At 53.0% G+C, this 26,119-nt stretch overlaps 1 protein-coding gene across 1 annotated transcript; it reads right to left on the bottom strand.

Annotated features, from left to right (window-relative positions):
* Window positions 1-179: 179 nt before the first annotated feature.
* Window positions 180-26,119, bottom strand: LCK (LCK proto-oncogene, Src family tyrosine kinase). The gene is made up of 13 exons (XM_062193230.1): window positions 26,040-26,119; window positions 10,178-10,287; window positions 9,813-9,894; window positions 9,535-9,625; window positions 9,238-9,336; window positions 8,996-9,099; window positions 8,573-8,722; window positions 8,174-8,326; window positions 7,903-8,082; window positions 5,521-5,597; window positions 5,276-5,429; window positions 5,071-5,202; window positions 180-747 (listed from the first exon to the last, which is right to left on the bottom strand). The coding sequence occupies exons 2-13, from the start codon at window positions 10,280-10,282 to the stop codon at window positions 545-547; spliced, it is 1,530 nt and encodes a 509-aa protein (XP_062049214.1). The 5' UTR covers window positions 10,283-10,287; window positions 26,040-26,119; the 3' UTR covers window positions 180-544.

Genomic DNA, 26,119 nt, shown 5'->3' with positions numbered 1-26,119 from the left:
CAGCAGCTTAATCCACTGCACAATACCCCAACCCTGGGGTGACCCAGTTTCTATCACGTGGCCCCCCATTTGCCCCCCCCTCAAGAAAGAGATATAGAGTGCACAGCAGAGAGTTGCATCACCTTCGTCAACAGACATTTATTGAGCCCCTAACAGGTGCCAGGCACCGACGAGGAGCACACAGAGGTATTAGATAAGGTCCTAACCCTGAAGAAGCTTCTGGAGGGCTTGGACAAAGAAAAGTGGGCAGGCAGAAGCTGGTGTCAATCACAGGACTCTCTCCTGTCTCTGTGGTATCAGGAAGTAGGAGTGCTTAGAAAGATACACCTTGGACAGTGTCCAAGGCATCCATGCATAGGCTACACATGTACAAGACACATGTGCAAAACCCATGCAACTCGGGATGTATGTACAAGCACAAGATGCATATGTGTTGCACGTGGGCAGGATGCATGTGCAGAGTCCATATGTGCATAGGCCATGTGGGTTTGGCACAAGAACTCCATCTCGCCAAGCCAGGCTGGCATGAAGGGGAAGGTCCTTCTCAAGGCTGGGGCTGGTACTGGCCCTCTGTGGCCGTGAAGAAGTCCTCCAGCACGCTGCGCAGGTAGTCAAAGGTGGGCCGTTCCTCTGGGCGCTCTTTCCAGCACAGCTTCATGAGGTGGTACAGCTCCTCTGGGCAGTTCTCAGGGCGCACCATGCGGTAGCCCCGCTCCAGGTTCTGGATCACTTCAGGATTAGTCATCCCTGGAGGTTGATGGGAGAAAGGACATCAAGGCTTTAGGCTGTCAAAGCGCACAGCCGAGGGTGATGTTTAGCACCTGTAACTGGCAGAGTCTGAGCACCAGTTCAAAAGGATTTTGGTCTTCTTCAACGGTAAGGCCATGCTGGCAGCACCTGCTGATGTCATTCACACCACCCGACTACCTAATACAGCTCAAACACTCAATTAGCACGCACATTTTAGCTGTGGGTCCACGGACAGCAACCTTACCTCTTTTTTAAAGAAAAAAATGAGATTTGTTTATTTAATTGAAAGGCAGGGGGAGAGAGAGGGGGAGAGACAGAGACAGGGATATTCCATCTGCTGGTTCACTCTCTAAATGCCCACAACACTCAGGGCTGGGCCAGGCCACAGCCAGGAGCTAGGAACTCCATCCTTCTCCGCATGGTACTTGGGCCATTATCTGCTGCCTCCCAGGTGCGTTAGCGGGGAGCTGGATCGGATACAGAGGAGCTGGGACTCAAAGTGGAACTCTGCTTTGGGATGTGGGTGTCCCAAGCAGCAGCAGCTTAACCCACTGTGCCACGGCGTGCTCCCCCCACATCTCCTGCCAACCTCATGTCTTTGGGCCTGAATTTCCTCATCTGGAACACAGAGTAAGCTGTTGCTCCTCCCTCCCAGAGTCATTATGAGGGCTGAACGAGGTAGTGTATATAAAGGCCCAGTTAGGAGCTGCTTCACCAAGGGAAATTGTGATTATTATAATGACAGGTAGGTCAGGACCCAGGGCAGGATGGGAGCCCACAGCCAGGGCAATGGTGAGGTTTCTCCCACTTTGGGACCAGGCACATGAAATGTGAGTCAGGAAGACAGAAGGGCCCAGGCCCAGAGAAGCAGACTCTGTCTGGGACTGAGAAGGATCACCAGGCCCCTCCATGACCCAGACCAAATAGTCTTTGGGTTGGTTCCCTCCTTTTGTGCTGGTCTTGTTCCCCCAGGCAGGCTTCTTGTCCCAAGGAGAACTTCTCTGATGAATTGCAAGAATGTAACTCCCTGTTTTCATTTTATTCTTTTTAAATGTTTGTGTTCATCTACTTGAAAGGCAGAGGTTCAAAGGCAAAGAGAGATCTTCCATCTGCTTGTTCACGCCACAAATGCCTGCAACAGGGGGCCAGCACTGTGGCATGGTAGCCTAAGCCTCTGCCTGCAGTGCCGGCATCCCATATGGGCACCAGTTCATGTCCCAGCTGCTCCTCTTCCAATCCAGCTCTCTGCTTTGGCCTGGGAAAGCAGTGGAAGATGGCTCAAGTGCTTGGCCCCTGCACCCATATGGAAGACCTGGAAGAAGCTCCTTGCTCCTGGCTTTGGATCGGCCCAACTCCAGCCGTTGTGGCCATTTGGGAAGTGAACCAGTGGACTGAAGACTTTTCGCTCTGTCTCTCCCTCTCTCTGTCTGTAACTCTACCTCTCAAATAAATAAAGAAAATCCTAAAAAAAAAAAGGAAAGAAAGAAAAAAAAAAAAAAGGAAAAGAAAGAAAGTGCTGTCCCTGGGACAGAGAGAAGCTTTAAAAATAAACAAATAAAATTTTTAAAAAATTGGCCAGCGCCACGGCTCACTAGGCTAATCCTCCGCCTTGCGGCGCCGGCACACCAGGTTCTAGTCCCAGTCGGGGCACCGATCCTGTCCCGGTTGCCCCTCTTCCAGGCCAGCTCTCTGCTGTGGCCAGGGAGTGCAGTGGAGGATGGCCCAAGTGCTTGGGCCCTGCACCCCATGGGAGACCAGGGGAAGCACCTGGCTCCTGCCATCGGATCAGCGCGGTGCGCCAGCCGCAGCGCGCCTACCGCGGCGGCCATTGGAGGGTGAACCAACGGCAAAAAGGAAGACCTTTCTCTCTGTCTCTCTCTCACTGTCCACTCTGCCTGTCAAAAATAAAAAAAAATAATAATAAAATAAAAAATCTAAAAAAAAAAAAAAAGCCTGCAGCAGCCAGAGCTGTGCCAGGCCAAAGCCAGGAGCCCAGAATTCCATTTGGGTCTCCTACATCGATGGTAGCAGTCCAAGCTCTTGAGCCATCAGCTGTGTCAGAAGTGAAGTCACTGGGACTCAAACTGGCACTCCAATATGGGATGCAGGCCACATCCTGGTACCCTATCTTAAAATTATCCATGTATCCTCTTGCCTTTTCTCCACTCTCCTGAGAGAAGGCTGTGACAAACAGTTCTCAAAGGCCAAACCCTTAGAGGGTCCCAGCAAAATACATACGTTGAAATTTGGCTCCTGCTAAGCTTGGGGCTAGACCTTTATCAGTAGAGACTCCTCTTCCCCAGCCCTTGCCCTTGGATGGCTCCTATCTCTGGATTCCTCACATTTTAAAATCCAGGCAGCAGAAGACGTAAGCCAGGAAACCGAACACGAGAGTCAATGATGCCAGCCGTCAGCTAAACCCAGCCTGAAGATGGCCCAGCTTGCTTTGGACCAGATAGTTGATTTTCCATTTGTTTGTTTCATTTGCAAGATCAGAGAGACAGACACAAACAGACCTCCCATATGCTGGTGCATTTCTTCAAATGCCCACAATGGCCAGGGCTAGGTCAGGCCAAAGCTGGAAGCCAGGAACTCAATCCAGGTCTCCCAGTGGATGGCAGGGACCCATCCACTTGAGACATCATTGCTGCCTCCCATTGTCCACAGTAGTAAGCTGGAGTCAGGAGCTGGAGCTGGGACTTGAACCCAGGCACTCTCATGTGGGGCACAGGTGTCCTAACTAAAGGCTTAACTGGTAGGCCTAATGCCCATATGGTGTTTTTAAACAATTTGAGTCCATTACCAATATTTGGAAATGAGCAGCTTTTCCTAAAACTCCAAGTTTTGGTCTCTCTTGGAAACACAGAAGATCTGGTTTTCAGATGCCCCTACCATAAGTGACAGCCATCTGCTGGGGCAGATACAAGTTCACTAAGGTCCCCATGTCTCCCCATTCCCCCAAACCCTAGTGCCACGTGTCAGTTGCCTTTGATCACTGGGCTTTCACTCTGCAGGAACAATGGAGGAGCAGCAGGGAGCCTTGGCAGGACGTCTGGTGTGTGGTTCTAGCTCCAGCACTGCCTCCAGACTCTGAGGGGACAAAGCCATGGTCCTTCAGTCCCTCACCTGACCCCACAGAGCCTTCCTAGGAGCAAAGTTCTGTTCACATTGCTCTGAGATGTGCAAAGCCCCTGCAAATCCAGCCACTGGGCTCCATGACCTCCCTACTCCTGTCTGTGTGTTCCATTTCCCTTCCTCAGAGTTCCCAAGTCAATTCCTTTCAAAACCTTCCGTCTCTGTCTTGGCTGAATGCAGGGAGGTGGGGAGGGGGGAAGCAGTGCAGGGGAGGGCTATTGGCTGTTTACACATCTCTCTTCCTCTTTAGAAGGCAAGCTTCAGAGGAAACGGAAGTCAGTGTTCAGTGAGCACCTCCTCTGAGCCAGGCTCTTTTACAAATAATCACTTGTTTTTCAGGAAACTGAGGCTCACAGAGGTGAAGTGACGGCCCAAAGTGATGATTAATAATAGCTCAGCATGGGCCAGTCACCACTGTGATCTCACGCTTAACAGATGGGAGCAGGAGGGGTGATCTAGGACAGGCATTTGACACAACAGTCAAGTAAGGCCACTTGGGATAGCTGCACCCCCCATATTGGAGTGCCTGGGTTTGAATCCCCGGCTCCACTGCCAACTCCAGCTTCCTGCAAATACACATTCTGGGAGGCAGCAGGTGACGGCTCAAGTAGATGGGTTCCTGCCATTCACACAGAAGACCTGGACTGAATTCCATCTCCTGGCTTCAGTCTGGTTCAGTCCCAGTTATGAGGGCATTTGGGGAGTGAACCAGCAGATAAGAGATTTCTAACTATGTCTGTCTGCCTTTCAAATAAACAAAATAAATAATTAAAAATTTATTTAAAAAAAGAGAAGGAATGGTCTGATCAAAACCAAAAAGAAAAGAAAAACAGGAAAAAAAAGAAATAAAAAAAAATAAAAACAAAAAGAAAGTTAGCATCAGTTACAGATCTGGTAATAAAAGACAAGCCTCTTGCCTTCCAAGCCAGATCCACTTCCACCATACCAGGCTGCCTGTGCCAGAATTAGAAGAGCTGGGGTTCTAGAAGGGAGAGATTCAGAGACAGAGATATAGGCTGGCCCCGGGAGATGTGGCATCTGTTAGGGAGGTTGGAGACACCCTGAGAAGACAGAGGAGAAGCAACCAGAGAGCTTCAGGTTCTGAGCCTGGGAGGAAGCGAGTGGGAAGACATGGATTTGCTGTCCTTCCCCATCGCCCCTTTCAGTCCTGTCCTTGGTGCTGACCTGGGTAAGGGATGCGGCCATGAGTGACGATCTCCGTCAGCAAGATCCCAAAGGACCACACATCTGACTTGATGGTGAATGTCCCATAGTTAATGGCTTCTGGTGCTGTCCACTTAATAGGAAACTTGGCTCCTGGGGAGAAACAAAATGTGTGTGCTTAGCCAGAAGGTACAGGCCCCAGACCTCCCTGACACCCCACGCCTACCTTCCCTGGCTGTGTATTCATTGTCCTCAATGAGGCGTGCTAGGCCAAAGTCTGCAATCTTGCAGCTCAGGGTGTCAGAAACCAGGATGTTGGCAGCCCGCAGGTCCCGGTGGATGTAATTCCGCTCTTCAATGAATGCCATGCCCTCTGCGATCTGCAGGCCGGGTACAGGTCAGCACTGCTGGGCCTGACAGCTTCCCCCACTGGCCTGTGCCCAACGCCCAGGGCCTCTTTAGCCTCCTTACCTGGGCTGCCATGTCCAAGAGTTTGTTGATGGTCAACTTGATGCCTGTAGGGGTCTTGAGAAAATCCACTAAGCTTCCTGTAAGCAGAAGCAAGAGTTGCTGAGCCAAGTTGCCCCAGGGGGAGGCCCTCAGACCCTTGTCCCCCAGCTGGGGGTCTGGAAGGATGAGTAAGGAGTGAAAATGGAGAAGCTTGTTCAAGGTGAGAAGCCCAGGATACATGAGGGGCTTTTTCAGGGACAAGGTGAGGGCCCTATTGGAAGGGCCTGTAGGTTTCTCATCACCATGAGGGTAAAAGTCATTCAGAGTCCCGCATGGTACACATTTGCAGCTTCTTCTCCTTCCCCTGCTGGCCTCTTTCACTCCACTCATCAATGACAACTTTGAGATCCTTCACACAGACCACTGGGCTCACCTCTTTGTTTCATATCTGCCTGCTAAAATTTCTTTCTTTCTTTCTTTTTTTATTTACAGAGTTAAGTTACAGAGAGGCAGAGAGAGAGAGAGACAGAGAGAGAGGTCTTCCATCCACTCCCCAAATGACAGCAATGGCCAGAGCTGGGCTTATCTGAAGCCAGGAGCCAGGAGCTTCTTCCAGGTCTCGCATGCGGGTACAAGGGCCCAGTCACTTGGCCATCTTCTGCTGTTTCCCCAGGCCATAGCAGAGAGCTGGATCAGAAGACAAGCTGGGACTCGAACTGGTGCCCATATGAGATGCTGGCACTGCAGGCAGTGGCTTTACCAGCAAAGCCACAGCACTGGGCCCTGAAATTTCTACTTTCTTTTCTTCTTCTAACCCAGTTAGGCCACCCTTCCTGAAAGTCTCCCTGGATGCCAGCAGGCACCACAAATTGCAGCATCATCTGCCTCCCCATGCACACTGGAACTTTTCCATGACTTGAACTCTGGTTTTCTCAGTGCCAATTACTAAAATCGGGCTTCCCGGTGCTGGTGCTGAGTTGTAGTAGATGAAGTGTCTGCCTGCGGCACCAGCATCCCATATGGGCGCCAGTTCGTGTCCTGGCTACTCCTCTTCTCATCCAGCTCTCTGCTTATGGTCTGGCAAAGCAGTGGAAGATAACTCACATGCCTGGGCTCCTGCATTCATATGGGAGACTCGAAAGACACTCCTGGCTCCTGGCTTCAGATCAGCCCACCTCCAGCCATTGTGGCCATTTGGGGAGTGAACCAGCGGATGCAAGACCTTTCTCCCTGTCTGAGTGGGCTGTGTACCTTGGGTGGGGTGTGGCAGGAAGGACATTCTTGGGGGGGGGGCAGGTGACTAGGAGAAGACCAGGATGAGAGTTGCTGGAACACAGTCAGTGACCGCTGGCCCTTTCCAAGTGATTAAAACTCTGTGTGTGAATGACAGCAACCACATGCGCCCAGTACGAGCGGCGTGCTGAAGCAGTCATCAGAGACGCAGGCCTCACCCAGCCCCAGCACGTGCAGGGACACCCGCTGCCATTCCTCCTCGGTCGGCGGCAGACGGTGCTCATCAACCCCCACGCTCTCCTCCAGTGAGCCCAAGACTCCTTCGCAAGCCTTCACTCCAAAGCTGGCGCACCTAAGATCTAGGTGACTTCCACGACTCGTGAGCCAATGCACAGTTTGCTTCCCTTCGTGAAAGAGGGGCAGACCTTGTGCTCCCAAAGAAGCAGAGCCGGGTTCCTGCCTGAGCTGCTAACATGGAGCAGGCACTGTGCTAAGGGCTCTCCGTAACTCACCTTGCAGCCTCCCAAAGACGGTGAGGAAGTGACCCCTGTCCTGGTCCCACCGTTCTACAGATGTGGAAACCGCGACGGAGAGGACTGATGTGAGTAGTGCAAAGCCATCCAGGGCCCTGACCCAGGCTCCCGAGCCTTTAAGGAACACCTGGGGTGACTTCTGGGCCAGCCCATTTAAACTTCTGCTTTATTCCTTAGGAAAACTGCGCGCCAGACGCGGTACAGGGACTCGGCCTGTGTCACACAGCAAGTCAGTGTGCGCAAAGCTGTGCCTGTCTTTTTCGGGCTCTTATGCTATTCCACAGCAGAGCTACTGAAGTAGGAGCTCACCCAAAACTGAAAAAGGGCCGTTTGGAACAGAACCACCACCCTCCCAACTCCCAGAGGTGGGAGAGAGAAACGGGGTCAGGGACCCATTTCACTCTGGGATCAAGGCAGAGCTTTGAATCAGGGGGGATGCTGTTCCAGAGCCTGCCACCTTGTGCGGGGGCTTCCACAGAGGCCCCAACGGCAGCTCGCCCCACCCCTGGAGCTGAGTCTTGGGAGTCCCCGGAAAGGCCTCTAGCTCTGGGCAGGAGGAAACAGCGTCTCCCCGCCCTCCAGCAGGGCCCGAGGGGCCAGCGGTGTTCCCCAGCGAGCATGCGCGGCGGCCGCCCACCGTTTTCCATGTATTCCGTGATGATGTAGATGGGCTCCTGGGTGACCACCGCGTAGAGCCGGACCAGCCGCTGGTGCTGCAGCTGCTTCATGAGGTTGGCCTCGGCCAGGAAGGCGTCGGGGGACATGCTGCCCTGCTTCAGGCTCTTCACCGCCACCTTCGTGTGCCCGTTGTAATAGCCTGAGCCGGGGGCCGGGGTAGGTCAAGGTCGCGGGTCCGCAGCAGACGCCCCCGCCCCGCCCCCCAGGCCGTCCCCGAGCGCCGCACTCACCCATCCACACCTCCCCGAACTGTCCGGCCCCGAGCCGCTCCACCAGCTTCAGCGTCTCCCTGGGAACCTCCCATTCGTCCTCCCACCAAGGCTTCTGGGGCTTCTGGGTCTGGCAGGGGCGGCTCAGCCGCGTGCACAGCCCGTCCGGAGCACCTGCGGGGACGCGGGCAAGGGCCAGCATGGCAGAGGCCGTCGGAGGGCAGGGCTGGGAGGCCCCGGAGCCTCCACGTGCCTACCCAGGGGAAATGAGCTGTCACCGACATCTGGGGCTGTGGCCGGGTACCACACCGCAGCCACTGCGGGGAACGAAGAAGTACACGGGCAGACGCAGGAGGGCGCCCCTAGGGGGAGCAGGGGAAACAGGCTGCCAGCGCACAGGTGAGGGGTCCTGCTGCTCACTGGTGTAATGGCGGACCAGCTCGTGCAGGCCGGGAAAAGTGATGCGAGGGGAGATGTAGAAGCCGCCGTTGTCCAGGTTACGGATCTTGTAATGTTTCACCACCTCTCCCTGGTTCTGGTCGAAATCCCGCACCGACAGTGAAAATGATCCTGGGTGAATGAATGCACGAACCGAAGAGAAGGAACTGAAGATCAGGAGGGATGGCTTCCGGCCAGGCGCGCCCACACCTTCGCGCTCCGCAGCTCCCGCCTGCGGTCACGCCCACCGAGCCACACCCACTGGGCCCCGCCCACCGAGGGTCCCGCCCACCGAGGCCCGCCTCCTGAAGCCCCGCCCATCGGGCCCCACCAGACGAGGCCACGCCCACCGAGCGAGCCCGCGCCCGAGGGCCCCGCCCACCAAGGTTCCGCCCTCCCGCTCACCCGCGGTGCTCTCGCTCTCCCGGATCAGGAAGGAGCCGTGCGTGTTCCCGGGCGCCAGGAGCTGCCGCTCTGCGTCCTTGCGGCTTAGGTTCTTGAAGAACCAGCTGCGCAGGGCACAAGCGAAGCCCGTCGGGAGTTGGTCCATTCTTCCGCCATCTCCCTAAGCATTCGCCGCCACCCCAGGGTCACTGACCTCTTCCAGGGTCCCTAGAACTGCTCCCACCCCTCCCATCCCCACTCACGGTTCGGGCTCCAGACTGTTCGCTTTGGCCACGAAGTTGAAGGGGATGAAGCCTTCCTGGCCTGTGGTCAGGGACTGCGCCTTCCACCACTCCCCGTTCCTGCGCCACAGAGGCTGTCAGCGCGGCCAGCCATGGACTCGCTGGAGACCCTCCTCACGACCCCCAGTCGCGCCGGGCCAGCATCCCGGAGCTTCCCAAGGACGCCCACCCGGACCCAGTCAGGGGTCCACAGGAAGGATCCCCGCCACTGCTTCCCTCGGCCAAAGCAGGGTGTGTGGGTGGGGAGGGGGCACTCACTGCTCCAGGATACGGAGCTGTTCACCCTTCTCGAAGCCCAGGTCTCCGTCGTGAGAGGGCTCATAGCTGTGCAGGGCGATAACCAGGTTGTCTGTAAAGACAAGGGGGCTGGAGGCAGTGGCCTGGGACAGGCAGGGAGTAGGTACAGTACTGGAGTTCTGGAGTCACAGGGCAGGGGACAGGAAGAGAGGGGCGGGACAGAGCAGAGGGATGTAGGGAGGACTAGGGAGCCAAGGATCCCCAGGTCTCATCTTCCAGGCCCCGCTGGTTTCGGTTACCTTGCAGTGGGGATGCCGGAGGGTTTGAGCCTTCATAGGTGACCAGTGGGTCCCGAACCTCAGAGCCGTTCCGGATGGGCAGCTGTGGGGTGGGGGTAAGCAGGCAGAAGGCCGGGTCAGCCTCTGGCTGCCTACCCCTGCCTTGCTCGCCTCTGCTTCTCCAGTCTGGCATGCTCTCACCCCTGAACTGGACAACTGCTTGCCTTGTGACCTTCGAAGAGTCCCTTCCCCTCTCTGGACCTCTCTGTTCCTGCATCCAGGCAGGGCCACCCTCTGATTTACAGGACCCACAGTGGTGGTCCGTTTCTCCCTCTGCTGTGTGCTCCCCCCAGCTCCCTCACCGCGGTCCCTGCTTGGCCTCTTACCGTGGCCTTGCCTTCCAGTGGGACTATAGGGTAGTGGCAGTTCTCACACACGTCGATGTTTTCCATCCAGTCATCTTCAGGGTTTGAGCTGCAGCTACAGCCCATGGTCCCTGGGAGAATGAAGAGGGGGTTGACCGGGCTCCCCCAGTGTCAAGCATCCCAGGGCCTTGCCCTGGGAATTTCCCCAGGAGTGTGAGATGCTCAGCTCCTGGGCCCCCATCCATCAGCTACAGAAAAACTGATATGGGAGACCCTCACTCCTGACTGGGGTTCCCCCCCCCCAGCCCCCAGGCCACACGGAACAGCACCACACCCGAGGCTCCCCAGGCTGAGCCAGAGGCCCCGCCCTCCCACCTGGGATGGGCAAACTGCCACAGGCACCTTTGTTAGTCTAGTTACCCACTTCCTCCCTCTGCCGTTGGGGGACTACCTCCTAGAGATCACACAAACTCCCCAGAGCCTTGGGGGAGCCTTGGGTCCCCTACCACCCCCACCTCCTAATACAATTGCCCTTGCAGGCAAAGAAGCCGATGCTCTCTCCCCGGTGTTGGTAGGCAGGCCCTGCCTCCCCACACACCCACGCGGTCAGCCTCACAGAGTTCCTACTACACGAAAACCCTTCAGGGGCCCTGTTGGCCATAACTTATTTTGTTTGTTTGCCTGTTACAGCAGTGGAAACTTTTTGTCAGTTGAAAGCAAGCAGAACACCATAAATAAAGCCGGTCAGAGCCAGCGGATCTTCCTGCGGCAGCGTGGCGGCCCCACTCCAAAGCCCCTAGGAGCCCCGAGGCTGCGCCTTCCCTGCTCCTGAGAACTGCTTGGAAAACCCCAGGCCCTGCAGTGGGCGTGTGGAGAGATGGCTAAGCCGCTGCACGGCATACTCGCATCCCATTTCAGAGTGCCTGGGTTCGAGTCCTGGCCCCACCGTCCACTCTAGCTTCCTGCTAATGTGCACGCTGGGAGACAGCAGGTGACTAAGGCACCTGGGTCCCTGTCACTCACATGGGGAGACCTGGATCGAGTTCCTGGCTCCTGGCTTCAGCCTGGCCAAGCCCTGGCTGTTGCAGGCATTTGGGGAATGAACCAGCAGGTGGAAGATCTCTTTGTGTCTCTCTCTGCCTCTGTCTCTTTTCTCTTTTATCCTATCTGCATCTTTTATATAAATAAAATAATTTTTTTTGACAGGCAGAGTAAGACAGTGAAAGAGAGAGCAGAGAGAAAGGTCTTCCTTCCGTTGGTTCACCCCCCAAATGGCCGCTACAGCTGGCGCCGTGCGCCGATCTGAAGCCAGGAGCCAGGTGCTTCCTCCTGGTCTCCCATGCAGGTGCAGGGCCCAAGGACCTGGGCCATCCTCCACTGCCATCCCGGGCCACAGCAGAGAGCTAGACTGGAAGAGGAGCAACTGGGACAGAATCTGACACCCCGACCAGGACTAGAACCTGGAGTGCCAGTGCCGCAGGCAGAGGATTAGCCTAGTGAGCCACAGCACTGGCAAAATTTTAAAAACTAGTCCTCAGAGTTTAATTTACTATGTATGCAAGACCCTTTAATACCAAGACCAAATCCACCTTCTCAGTTTGTTCTGCTATACACACACACACACACACACATACACATACGTCCTGTGTTCTGAACTACTCCTGCCTTTCCCAAATACCCAATGCTTCTTTCTCTCTCTCTCTCTTTCCTTCCTTCCTTCTTTCTTTCTTTATCTTTAAAGACGTATTTATTTATTTGAAAGAGTTACAGAAAGGAGAGGCAGATCCTCCGTCTGCTGGTTCACTCCCCAGATGGCCACAACGGCTAAAGCCAGGAGCCAGGAGCCCCATCCGGGTCTCCCGTGAGGGTGTAGGGGCCACAGCACTTGGGCCGGCTTTCCTGCTTTTCCCAGGCCATCAGCAGGGAGCTTGTTGAAGTGGAGCAGCCAGGACCTAAACCGGTGCCCATATGGGAGGCCGGCGCTGCAAGTGGCAGCTTTACCTGCCACTGCCACAATGCCTCCCCGACCCCCGCTGCAATCTTTGTGCGAGTGTTGGTACCTTTGGTTCTGCCTACCTTGGAATGCTCGGTTGTGTTCCTGCTGAATTCTAATTGGACCCTCCAGGCTCTCCCGGCCCTTGGCCTACTCTGAGGCCTTCCCTGGCTCTGCATTCTCCACTCACCCCAGGCTCCTCTGAATCCTCAGACCACAATCCTCGGCTTGGGCCCTGAGTTCCATGTGACTGGTTGATGGGTCAGTCCCACCCCTTAGATGAGGCTGGGAACTCACTTGCCTGAAAGCCCCCCCTCCCCCCATACACATTCATCAATGCCAGCTGGAATGTGGAGGGTTAAACCCACAGAGGTCTTAGAAGCCATCCAGCCTAACCTCTGTGTTTATTTGAGCAACCCTGGGCCAGAGAGGCCTGGCTAAGGTCACACAACCTGTGTGGGGAGAGCAGAACCGGAGCTGCTAGCCCGTCCAGGATCTAAGTGGAAGGAGGGAGTGGTGGAAGTTTCTGGTCATCGAGAATCAGGAGATAGGCCCAGAGCTGGAGAGACTGAAGTTCCAATGCCTGCTCTGACACTGTGCTGTTTGCTGAAACCCTTCTTCCTGAGCCTCACTTTCCTCTTTTGTCAAATGGGATCGTCCCCTTCTAATGAGCATCCATAAATGTTAGCTTGGTTAACAGCTCCTTCTGCCTCAGCAGTCCCTGGTGGGGGAGGGAGGGGATGAACTGGCAAAAAACCTCTGAGAGCCTCCACGGGGCCCGGAAGTCACGGAGTGCATCTTCCCCGGGCGTGAGTGTGGCTTGACCTTATCCATGTGAATTCAACAGTGTGAGTCCAGTGTGGAGGGAAGTACAAAATGTGCATGGAATTTCAAGCCAAAGAAATAGAGGCCCCCAACGAGGGGCCTGCATTTGGCACGGCAGGTAAGATGCCTGCACCCCACACCCAAGTGCCTGGGTTAGCGTCCCTCCTCCCCTTTGGACTCCGGCAGGTGAAGGCTCAAGTACGAGTCCCTGCCCCCCCCCCCCCCATCATGGGGGACTTGATGGAGCTCCTGACTCCTCCCTCACTGTGGCGTGGCCTAGTTTTGGCTGTCGTGTGGGCATCTGGGGAGTGAATCCGTGGATGGAAGATCTCTCTCTCTCTCTCTCTCTCTCTCTCTCTCTTGCTTTCACTCTTTCATTCAAGTAAATAAATAAACCTAAGAGAGAGAGAGAGAAGCTGTCAAGGGAAGCTTCCATGTGTCCCCCTCACTGGAGTTCCAGGGCAGGGGCCAGATAGATCTTTCACAAACCCTGCTAGGCCAGAATCCACTCATCTAAGGCTGCAAATGACTTTCGGACTGCTACTTTTATTATGGCTAGGAAGTGACTAGCGATAAAAGCCCCCAGAGAGGACGAATAGGCACCCGGAAACAGCCTAAGATGTGCTGAGCTGTCTTGTTAGGTCGTGAGCATCCTGTTGTTCGAGATACTCCCACAGGCCCTGGGAAACCACAAGCTGGTTATGTTGTGGCGGTCATGCCAGCATCAGAGGGGGCATGGACTTGGGTCAGTAAGGCTCCTTCCACACTTCACGTTTTTGGAGGCCTTAAAAAAAGACAAGAGAAAGATGTGGAAAGTTTGGAATCACAAAGGAGCTGGCACTGGGGCACAGCGGCCTAAACTGCCACTTGCAGTGCCAGCATCCCATGTCAGAGCGCTGGTTCAAGGCCCAGCTGCTCCACCTCTGATCCAGCTCCCTGATAATGTGTCTGGAGAGGCAGTGGAGGATGGCCCAAGTGTATGGGTCCCTGTCACGCAGGTGAAGGCCAGGATGGAGTTCCTGGCTCCCAGCTTCAGCCTAGCCCAGATCTGGCTGTTGTGGCCATTTGGGGAGTAAATCAACACATGGAAGATTGCTCTCTTTTCCGTCTCTCCATCTCTCTTTGTTGCTCTGCCTTTCAAATAAATAAATAAATAAATCTTAAAATTAAAAAAACAATGAAGACAGGATGTGGTGCGAGTATTGTGGTGCAATGGGTTAAGTCACTGACTGAGACGCTGGCATCCTGTATCAGGACCACAAGCTCGAGTCCAGCTGCTCCACTTCTGATCCAGCTCCCTGTTAATGCACCTGGGAAAGCAGCAGCAGATGGCCCAAGTACGTGAGCCCCTGCCACTCACACGGGAGACCCTGATGGAGTTCCTGGTCCCTGGCTTTGGCCTGGCCCAGCCCTGGCTGTTGCAGCCACTTGGGAAGTGAACCAGTGGATAGAAGATCTTTCTTTTGGTCTATCTGTCTGTCTGTCTCCCTCATTCTACCTTTCAAACAAATAAAATAAAATCTTAATTTATTTTTGAACGTGTGTATGCTTAATAAAACATAGGCAGCAGAGACAAGACAGGATTGGAAGCAGCAAATGGCTGCATTGGGATCTGGGAGGAAGGCATGGAGGCTCACTGGGACAAAACAACTTAGCTGCTCAGATGGGTGGGAAGAGCAGGGCAGACATGGGGTTCGAATTTGAGGTGGAGGGGGAATAGCTGTATTTAACAAGAGCCCTGGAGGAGAGAATAAACTAAAGTCTCTAAAACACATGAAGAAGGAGGATGAAATGTGGTGCAGTCCTAAGGAAAGGCCAACACAGAATGAGTCCAGACTCCAGCGTCAGGTGTGGAGGGAGAAGGAGCCACAGGGACCCAATAGAAAGTGCAGGGAGGGCCGGCTCTTGGGCTGAATCTGGAACCCACAGAAAGGATCTCTCTCTCTCTCTCTCTTTTTTTTTTAAATAGGATTTATCTATTTATTTGAAAGGCAGAGTTACAGAGAGAGAGGGAGAGATAGAGATCTTCCATCCTATGGTTCATTCCCCAAATGGTCGCAACTGCCAGAGCAGGGCCAGGCCGAAGCCAGGAGCCAGGAGCTTCTTCCAGGACTCCTATATGGGTGCAGGGGCCCAAGCACTTGGCCATCTTCCGAAGCTTTCCGAGGGCAGCTGCTAGTTTGGAAGGGGAGCAGCTGGGACTTGAATCAGCCCCCATATGGGATGCTGGCGTGCAAGCAGCAGCTTTACCTACTACGCTGGAAAGGGCGTCTCTTAAGACTGAAGCCAAAAGTGAGAAAAGGCCAGGCCGTGTTAAATTTAGCTGAATGCTGTTAACTCTGCGGAGCGTCTGGCCCCTGCTGAACCCTCTATGGCTTGTTCTGCACTCCTGGAGGCCTCCGGCTGCACGTAGCAGATCTCCCTTCAACAAGCGTGTGAGCTTTGGAGTGTGGGGCCTGGAAGCAATCAAAAGACCCCAGGATCTGGCAATGCCAGAAGTTATTTTGGCCAGTGGCTCCCAGCTGTGTGTCCACAAGCTCCCAGGAGACCCCAGGACTGTGTTGCAGGCCATTGAGTTAATTCAGTATATCAAAACTCTGAAGAGAAATTGTACTATGATAGGTTTCTTAGTTTGACACATTATCTTATAGTTTCTTCAGTGCATACTTGGCTAAGTATCTGTTTTAAAATTTTAGCTGGAAAACAAGAAAGTTAATTCTTTTTTTTTTTTTTTTTTTTTTTTGACAGGCAGAGTGGATAGTGAGAGAGAGAGAGACAGAGAGAAAGGTCTTCCTTTTTGACATTGGTTCACCCTCCAATGGCCGCTGCGGCCGGCGCATCTCGCTGATCCGAAGCCAGGAGCCAGGTGCTTCTCCTGGTCTCCCATGCGGGTGCAGGGCCCAAGCACTTGGGCCATCCTCCACTGCCTTCCCGGGCCATAGCAGATAGCTGGCCTGGAAGAGGGGCCACCGGGATAGAATCCGGCGCTCCAACCGGGACTAGAACCTGGTGTGCCGGCGCCGCAAGGCAGAGGATTAGCCTGTTAAGCCACGGCGCCGGCCGAAAGTTAATTCTAAACAAGGTACAGGATCAGGTGTTTTTGGCGTAGCAGTTAAGATGTCTGCTTCTGTTGAAGTGCCTGGGTTCAAATCCCAGGTCTGCTTCTCATTTTAGCTTCCTGTAAATGTATATCCTGAGAGGTAACAATTGATGGCTCAAGTACTTGCATCCGTCACCCAGGTGGGAGGACCAGATTGAGTTCCAGGCTCCTGGCTTCAACCTGGCCCAGCCCAACTGTTATGGGTATTTGAGTGAACCAGTGAATGAAAAATCCCTCTCTGTCTGCTGCTCTCGGTCTCTCTCTGTTTCTGCCTGTCTCTCTCCTCCTCTCAGTCTCTCTTTCAAATAAAGTAAATTTTTAAAAAATTAAGAAAGAGAGCAGCACATTGGGCAGCCTTCTGTGACATGAGCATCTCACATCAATGCTGACTGGAGTCCCGGGTGCTCCATGTCCAATCCAGCTCCCTGATAATGGCTAGGAAAGATGGCCCAATACCTGGGTCCTTGCCACACACATGGGAGAGGGAAATGAAGTCCCGGGTTCCTGGCTTTGGTCTGGCCCAGTCCTGGCCATTGCAGCCATTTGGGAAGTAAACCAATGTATGGAAGATTTCTCTCTCTCTCTCTCCTCTGCCTTTCAAAGAAATAAAATAAAACTTCTTAAAAACTAAAGCAAATACCATTGTCTAGTAGGCAAAAACATCACAATCATGAGATCCATAGAGGGAGGAGGGAATGGCAAACAAGTCCAAAGGAGAAAGAGTTAGGGAGCACTAATGCAATTCTCCATGGGTTTTAAAGATGGGGCATCTGGGAGCTCAGAGAAGTCAAGCGATTTTCCCAACAACACAGAGAGTTCTTGGCAGAAGCAAAGTTCAAGTCAGCCTCCTAAATCTTGTGATCAAGGGACTCCTCTGCTCTCTCTCCCTGGGAAGCACAAAGGGGTTGGAGTGGTCCTGAGAGGCTGCGGAGAGACCAACACAGCCAGGCAGGTGGTCAGGGCGGGAGCCAGTCCCCATCTAGAAGCCGACCATTGAGCTGTTACTAAAGGCTTTTCTCCACAAGACTCTTGTCTCTCTGCCTGGAAGGTATGTTCTCTATGTGCACAAACCCGAGTGGACGCCGGAAGTCGGTGCATAGGGAGGTACCTGTGAGCACGGTGCTGGTGTGTGCACATCTGTGGGCTTGCACCAGTCCGTGTGTGCACAGGGATGTGTAGCACACCAGGGCTCTGTAGAGTAGGGTAACTGGGAGGTCCTATGTGCACACATCAGTTTATTAAAAATGTGCATCTCATCCTTCCAGCCTGAGTTTGAAAAAAACGGCTGGGCAGCTGAAATGGCCGAGCCAGGCTAACAACGGAGGTCAGGAAAAATAGTCACAATTAAAGCTAAATATGAATTTCTCGTTGTCTGAAAGAAAGGAGGAGGAGGAAAACACAGAACCAAGATATCCCGAGCTCTCAGAACCAATAGGAGAGCAGCTTCTGGGATGAATTCTCCAAGCTGAGAATTTTGTAGATTTTTTAAAGACCACCTCTCAGTCAGATAGATGCCCCTGGTCTACAGAGCACTTTGTACTAATTATAAAGGGGTCACCCCTCCTTGAAATTTCAAGCTTAGAGAGTGAACTGAGAGCTGGATTTTAGTGCCTACTCCCACCACTTATTTTTCTTCCCAAAGATTTATTTAGTGGGGCTGGAGTTGCGGTGTAATTGATTAAACTACCACCTGCTACACCGGCATCCCATATGAGCACCAGTTTGGTCCCGGATGATCCACTTCCAGTTCAGCTCCCTGCTAATGGCCTGGGAAAGCAGTGAAGGATGACTAAAGTGCTTGGGCTCCTGTCACCTGTGAGGGAGACCCAGAATGAAGCTCCTGGCTTCAGCCTGACCCAGCCCCAGCCGTTGCAGCCATCTACTGGTTCACTCCCCAAATGACGGCAATGGCTGGGGCTGGGCCAGGCTGAAGTCAGGAATTAGGGATTCCATCTGGGTTTCCCATGTGGGTGGCAGGAGCCCAAGTGCTTGGGCCATCGTCTACCACTTTCCTAGACACATTAACCGGGGGCTGGAATAAAAGCAGAGCAGCTAAAACCGAATTGGTGTTTCAATATAGGATGCTGGCATTGCAAGCAGCAGCTTAACCTGCTGTGCTATAACACCAGCACTATTCACCCCCTTTAAAAAAAATAAAAGATCTATTTACTTCCTTGAAAGGCAAGATGAGAGAGAAAGAGTTCCTAGGTGCTGGTTCATTCCTCAAATGCCTACAACAGCCAGGGCTGGACCAGGCCAAAGACAGGAGCCAGGAACTTCATCCAGGTCTCCCCCATGGACGGCAGGGACTTAAGTACTTAGACCATCACCTGCTGCCTCCCAGGGTGCATTAGCGGGGAGCAGATTGAAAGTGGAACAGCGGGGACTCCAAGTGGCACTGAAATATGGCATGTAGGCATCCCAAGCCAGGACTTAATCCACGGAGTCACAATGCCCACCCCTGCCCGCCCTTTCTTGTCCTTCTCCACAGTACCCACCTGCTCAACACACACAGTGGCCCTGGTCAAATGGCATGCGATTGATTTTTTTAAATCCCTGGGGCCGGCGCTGTGGCATAGTAGGTTAAGCCTCTGCCTGCAGCGCCAGCGTCCTATATAGGCACTGGTTTGAGTTCTAGCTGCTCCACTTTCAATTTCGCTCCCTGCTAACAGCCTGGGAAAGCAGTGGAAGATGGCCCAAGTCCTTGAGCCCCTGCACCCACATGGGGAACCCGGGGGAGACTCCTGGACCCTGGCTTCAGATCAGCCCCGTTCTGGCAGCTGTAGCCATTTGGGGAATGAGTGAATCAGCAGATGGAAGATCTCTCTCTCCCTGTCTGTAACTCTGCCTCTCAAATAAATAAATAAATCTTAAATAGGTAAATAAATAAATTTTAAAAATCTCAGGCTATGGGAAACTCATGTACTAGATATTCTAATCTCAGGACTGTTAAGAAATCATATCATGATTCTGGCAGAGTCATTTTTATCAGCTCCACAGACAGTACGTTGTCTGGCAGGGCCTAGAATCTATTTTGTCCCTTAAAAAAAAAAAAGCAAGCTAGCAACAATTTTCCTACCCTAACCATAGACATACTGATTTATTGAATAGTCTGTTGGTTGTGCATCAGATTCTTGCATGAGCTGCTTGGGCCAATTCTTTACATTGAGAATAGACAGGTTAAGACTATGTACTCTGGCCCACTTTGTAGCAAAATCTGTCAGAAATTATTTAAGGGGCCTGCGTTGTGGCGCAGTGGACTAAGCCACCAATTGCCACTCTGGCATCCCATATTGGAGTGCTGGTTCAAATTCCAGCTGCTCCACTTCCTAGTCAGCTCAAGATGGCACAAGTCCTTGGGCCCCTGCATCTTGTGTCAAAGACCAGGAAGGAGTTTCAAGCTCCTGACTTCAGCCTGGCCCACCTCTAGCCCCTGTGGGCCATTTAGGGAGTGAAGCAGCAGATGGAAGATCTCTCTGTCTCTCCCTCTCTCTTTGTCACTCTACTTTTCAAATAAAAAAAAAATTCTTGGCTGGCACTGCAGCTCAATAGGCTAATCCTCCGGTCGGGGCGCCGGATTCTGTCCCGGTTGCCCCTCTTCCAGGCCAGCTCTCTGCTGTGGCCTGGGAGTGCAGTGGAGGATGGCCCAAGTGCTTGGGCCCTGCACCCGCATGGGAGACCAGGAGAAGCACCTGGCTTCTGCTATCGGATCAGCGCGGTGTGCTGGCCGCAAAGCGCCAGCTGCAGCGGCCATTGGAGGGTGAACCAACGGTAAAGGAAGACCTTTCTCTCTCTCTCTCTCACTGTCCACTCTGCCTGTCAAAATAAATAAATAAATAAATAAATAAATAAATTCTTTAAAGAAAAAAATCATTTAAAACACTCTTTTGGTCTTTGCTTCTGGCTAAGATTTGGTTATCTGCAAAGGCACATGTTCGATAAGAGCTTAGCTGTGGACGTCCACACAGGATCTTCACCATAATACTCAGAAATCAGGGTTAGCAGGCATGGGACTAATTTCTGGTGGATAAATCAGGGATGTGAAAAAAAAAATCAGGGATATGTCTTGGGTTGCCTCCTTTTTCTCTCTTTCTTTTTTTAAAAAATTCTTATTTGAAAGGCAGAGCAACTGAGAGAGGAACAGAGAGAAAGGGAGATCTTCTACCCACTAGTTCACTGCCCAAGTGCCCATAATAGCCACAGCTGGACCAGGCCGCAGACAGGAGCCAGGAACTTCATCCAGGCTCCCCACATGCATGGCAGCGACTCAAGTACTTGACCATCATCTGCTGCCTCCCAGGGTGCATTAGTAGGAAGCCAGATTGGAAGTGGAACAGCCAGGACTCAAATCACACTCTGATATGCCTACCCCTTCCTCCTTTTTCATATGTTCCTTCCTGATATAATACTATGTTCAAATGAACTTGTCTCTTAGCGTAGAGGACAAGAAAAGTCTTTTTTTAGATGCAAACAACATGGATTAATTTTCATAGATTGGGAGAGGTTTGAACACAGAACTGAGTGTGCTGGTTGATTATTGTCACACATAGGCTGGAGAGTCCCGACTCTAAATGGTATTTTAGCAAAACTCCTCCAGGCAGGAACGTGTATATACTTAAAAATTTCTTTTAGTGAGTCCCTTGCCCTGGGTACCTCTGTGTATGTTTTGCATCATGAGAGTTTATTCAGGATGGAATCTTACTCACTGCTTAATAGTCCACACTGCTTCCTGAATGTTCGTGTCTTGGTAACCCACGTTCAATCCCAAGGCTTCCCCATCGCTCACTGGCAGAGGGCCTCTGGGCTGGTTACTAGGACTCCCTGAGCCTTCCTCAGTTCCATCTTCTTCAAAATGGGAATAAAAATAGGACCCACAGCGGGGCATTTGGCCTACAAGTTAGGATGGCCAAGTCCAAAATATATATATTTATAGATATGATACATACATACATATCATACATACACACACACACAGTTGATGCCCAAGTCCCACATAGGGGGCCCTGGCTCCTGACTCCAGCTTTCTGCCATGTCCTGGGATGCAGCAGTGATGTCTCAGTAATTGGTTTCCTAGCACCCGCATGGGAGACCTGGATTGTGTTTCTGACTCCCAGTTTAGGCCCTGGTCCAGCCCCAGCCATTGTAAACATTTGGGGAGTAAACCAGGGAATGGGAACCTATTTCTCTTTCTCTCTTCCCCACTCTCTGGTCTCTTAAATAAATGGGACCCACATCTAGGGCTATTATGAGCCTTATATGTAATATGTAGATTATCGCATATAGTAAAATGCTCAACATGGTGCTTGGAACATATTAAGGACTAAGTAAGTGGGAATAATTGCTACTTGAAGCTACCATGAACCTTTCATTATAACAGACTTAAACATTTTCCAGCCGAAAATGATCAACAGTTTTTCTTTTTCTTCATGGTTTTTAGCACTTCCACAGACCACTTTTTCACCTTTAATATGGAAACATCACTACCATAAATGGAAATCCAAGATCATGGGCCATAAATAGAAGTCACACATCCCTGCACTTTAGAATAATCACAGACATTAACATTTGTAAAGATTCACCCATTGTCCCTTAAAATCCCTCATATCCCTGAGAGGCATACAGGCCACGTTTTGGGAAAGTCTGCACTGTGAGAGATAACTCTAGACTTAGGCCTCTGTTGTGGAATTAGAGGAGCCCCAGCTTCCTTAATGGGCCAGTCTATTCACAAAAATTTAAAGGTCCGTAGGCGCTGAAGATGGAGTTCCGGGCTCCTGGCTTCAGCTTGGCCCAGCCCTGGTTGTGGGGGGCATTTTGTTAAAGATTTAATTATTTATTTATTTATTTGAAAGGCAGAGGGGGAGAAAGAAAAATCTTCCATATGCTGGTTTACTACCCAGATGGCCTCAATGGGCTGCTGCCAGCCAAAACCCGAGTCTGGAGCTCCAACAGCCCCTGTTGTGGGCATTTGGAAAGTAAACAAGCAGATCAAAGATTCATTCTCTCTCTCTCTCTCTCTCTCTTATTTTCTGCCACTCTGATTTTCAAACAAACAAATAAATAAATAGTTTTTAAGAGATTTTTTAAAATCTTGGACTGACATTGCGGCGCAGTTGGGAAAACCACCATGTGTGAGGCCAGCATCCCACGTGGGAGTACAGATTTGAGTCCCAGCTCCTCTGATTCCAATCCGGCTCCCTGCTAAGGTGCCTAGGAAGACAGCAGAAGATGGCCCAAATGCTTGGGCCTCTGCCACCCACATAGGAGACTCGGATGAAGCTCCTGGATCCTGGCTTTAAACATGGACCAGCCTGGACCATTGCAGCCATTTGGGGAGTGAACCAGTAGATGAAAAATCTCTCTCCGTCTCTCCCACTCTGTCACTCTGCCTTTCAAATAATCAATAAATAATTTACCATACGGGTACCTGCTATGAGGCAGGCTCTGACACAGAGCTGAGGACACACAGCTGAGCAGAGAGGTCCCCACCGCTTGGCTCTGCCCTGTGTGCAGATGGGTCCCCTCCAGCGGCTCTCTGCACTTTGCAGGGAGCTGTCCTGCCTCTCCGTAGCTGGCTGAGCAGTAATATCTGTGACTCTCAACAACACAGCCACACAAAACAGCAATACTTTCCAGGAAGCAGCATCTCAAAATTACCTCCATTTCCCATTGACCAAGCTAACATTTAGCTAAAACTGTTAAAAAAGGATGAGGTCATAGTAAGATATCCCAGAGAACAAAATGCAGAGGAGATGTCCATTTGCGTCTGAATCGCTGTACATGGAGGGTTCTCTTATGCCTTCATTTGCATTGCTTCATGTAATTCTGGTAATAATCCTATGAAGTAGGTGCTATTATCCCCATTTTACAGATGCGGAACCCGAGGGCCAAACCCAGTAACGTGATTCGCCTGAGCCCTCATAATAAACAGATGAGTGATGGAGCTGAACCTGATCTGTCTGGTTCCCGAGACTCCGGTTCCTAACGGCTTCTCAGGGCCACACAAAGGGACATCTGCAAAGGCGCACACGAAGCCGGCCTCGGTGAGCACGTCCCCGCAGTGGGAATGGAGGGGGCTGGCTGTATTTCGGGTACTTCTTTATATGCCTCTGTGCCGTTAGGGTTTTTCAAAATAGCCATGTGCTAATTTTATAATTGAAAAAAAAAAATCTAAAGCAACAAACCCACCACCAACACAAAAACTCTGCCAGGAGACACCATCGTTTGAGGAGTTCTCAACTCCCCAGGCTGCCCTGCCCTGCCCCTCCTGTCCTTGTCTCGAGTGGGGTGGCCATGGAATAAGGGACACAGGAACAAAAGGTTCTGGGACACCCTGAGTCTGAGCAGATGGCTCAGGCTGTTCTCCAGGGAGACTTCCAGAGATTTGCTGGGTTCGGGCTGCTCTGGATGTGCGCAGGGGACAGAGTGTGTAGCTGAGGCCAGTAGGTCGGGCTCCAGAGCCCTCACTTTCCAGGTGCCTTGGTGCCAGCATTGGAAACACAAAGCTCAGTGCTTTGTAACCAACACCGGGTTTGCTTGTCTGAGGCCACATTCCTGGATGGTGTCTTGGTCCTGCAAGCCCCCATCCCCACCACACCAGTGGCCCAGAATTACTTTGGCTGCAGTGAGCTTGACCTTGAAGCTGTCTACTGGAGGATGTGCATGAATTTGTAGGATCCGGGGCTGGCGCTGTGGCTCAGTGGGTTAAAGCCCTGGCCTACAGCGCTGGCATCCCATATGGGTGCCAGTTCGAGTCCCGGCTGCTCCACTTCCAATTCAGCTCCCTGCTAATGCACCTGGGAAAGCAGTAGAAGATGGCCCAAGTCCTTGGGTCTGCACCCATGTGGGAGACCCGGAAGAAGCTCCTGGCTCCTGGCTCCTGGCTCCTGGCTTCAGATCAGCTCAGCTCTGGTCTTTCAGCCACTGGGGAGTGAACCACTGGATGGAAGACGTCTCTCTACCTCTCTGCGTAACTCTTTCAAATAAATATATTTTTTTAAGAATTTGTAGGGCCCAGCTTGTGTCATCTGTGTCATCCCTGCCCCTGTGGCTGACATACCTGCACAGATGTGTTTTCCTACAATGGTCAGGGTGGAGAGGGCATGTGTGTGTGTGTGCGCGTGCGCGCCTGTGTGTCTAGGTGAGGGACCTGTTGCCAAGGGAGACTCTCTGGCCCAACTCGGAACCCGGCCTGCCTGGGTTCTCACACCCTGTACAGGAAGCAAGCAAAGCCACACTGCAAGGGTGAGGGAACGGGCGGTGCACGGTCCTGCCAAGGTCCCCAGTAGGCACGCTCTGGACACGGGCAGTGCTGCTTGTGCACCATCTTCAGGAGGCAGGGAGTGCCTAACCTTCCCAAAGCACCTGCTCCGCACCTCCAGGGCCACAGCGCCCCAGCAGCACTGCACAGGGAGGGGCTTGCTGTGGCCGTTTTACCGAGAAGCAAACTGAAGTTCAGAGGGGTGAGCTCACTCAAGGAAATGGCAGAACCGGAATTGTACTCAGATCTGCCTGACCCCAAACTGCGTGATCTTCACACCACACCACACCCAGGGGCTCCCCTACCTTCGGCCTTGCTCTGAGGTCTCTACCCCCACAGTTCGCAAGGAACAGGACCCAGGGATCGCAGCCTTGGCTTCACCTCTTAGCTGCTCTCCAGAACGGGCTTTTGTCCTCAGAATTCCCAGAAGCTTTTCAGCTCCCTGGAGGGAAGCCTCCTCTCCCCTTCCCCCACCCCAGCCCCTTGGGCCCCTCAGACTGTTCTCTGCTCCTCTCCACTTGGCCCTTTCTTGGAGAAGAGCCTTTGACCTTGAGCCCCAAGACCCTGTCTGAGCTGGCTGTCGGCACAGGGCAGGTGGAGGGGACAGTGCGTGCCTGTCCAGTGGCGGATGGGCACCCCCCCAGCACCCTGGGGAGAGCTAGTGGGCTCCCCAGCCCCAGCCCCCACAAGAGGCCACAGGCCTTGTAGCTGGAGACAGGCAAGGACAGGCTATCGAGGCGGAAAGTGTGTGTCAGGAGAAGCTCCAGTGAGGCAGAGAAGCCTGGAAAGTCGGCTGGGGTGGGGACTGCCCCCCAGATCTGCAGGCTCAGAGTTAGAAAGCGAGGGGGTGGCAGGCAGCTGAGGGTACCTCCCTGGGTCTCCACCTCCCTGGGGTTTGCAGCAGGAATAGGCAAGACCCCCTGCCCCTGCCCCTGCCGCCGGGGCTGCAGCAGGAGAGGCCAGCACGCTGCGACCCTTGGCAAGGGCAGGCATGGCCGCTTTCCAGCTGTGAGGTCAGAAGTCCCTTGCTCCGGGTCACCTACACTCTGTCTGGATAAAAATAGTCCTTCCTCTTCCCTCTCCAGCCTCATCTGTCGCCTCAAGCTTCCCAGAGTCTGACGGAACCAGTGCTCCCAGAGATTTCATCCCAGATGACCAGTCTCCCCTCGCTGTCCCCTGCCCCATGCAGAGGCCCCACTCCATCCAGCCGCGACAGTCGCCAAGGCTAGCATCTCTTCTCGGAGCCCTAGGTGCCTCCTCTCTCTCCCTCTCTCTCTTTCAGGAAATTTTTTCTTCTGAGGTCTGTCCCAGGAACTAAAAGAATTCCTGGGGTCCCCTGCTCCATCATGGGGGGTGCAGGGTCCCAGCCTAGACTCTGCCACTGCTTTGCTGACAGTCTGTGGGCAGCTGTCTGGCCCTCTCCGGGTGCCTGGAGCCTCATCCTCACAGGACAAAATGCCAGCCTGGATGGCTCCCAAAGGGCTTAGTGATACCTGATGTCCGCGCAGCGGATCTGCCGGCAGCACGCCCCAGGGAGGTGGGGCCGAGACAAGAGCCCCTGGCTTTAGAGCTTTGGCGGCTGGCTTCACCGCCCAAGCCCCCGCCTGACCTCCTGCAGGCTCTTCTCTCCTGGTTTGAAAGAGTGCTGCATTCGTGCAGGGCCTGGCCCCACGCACCGCCAGGCCTCCCGGTTCCCCGCACTCCTTACCTGCCCAGCCTGGGAGCCCTCTGGCCCCATTCACATGGTCCTCCCAGTCCAGCCCGGCTGCCCAGCCGCGGCAGCAGCTC

This window comes from Lepus europaeus, chromosome 5, assembly GCF_033115175.1.
Source record: "Lepus europaeus isolate LE1 chromosome 5, mLepTim1.pri, whole genome shotgun sequence".
NCBI lineage: Eukaryota > Metazoa > Chordata > Mammalia > Lagomorpha > Leporidae > Lepus > Lepus europaeus.
The sequence above is the reverse complement of the archived record's forward strand: the minus strand, read 5'-3'. Positions and strand labels throughout refer to the sequence as shown.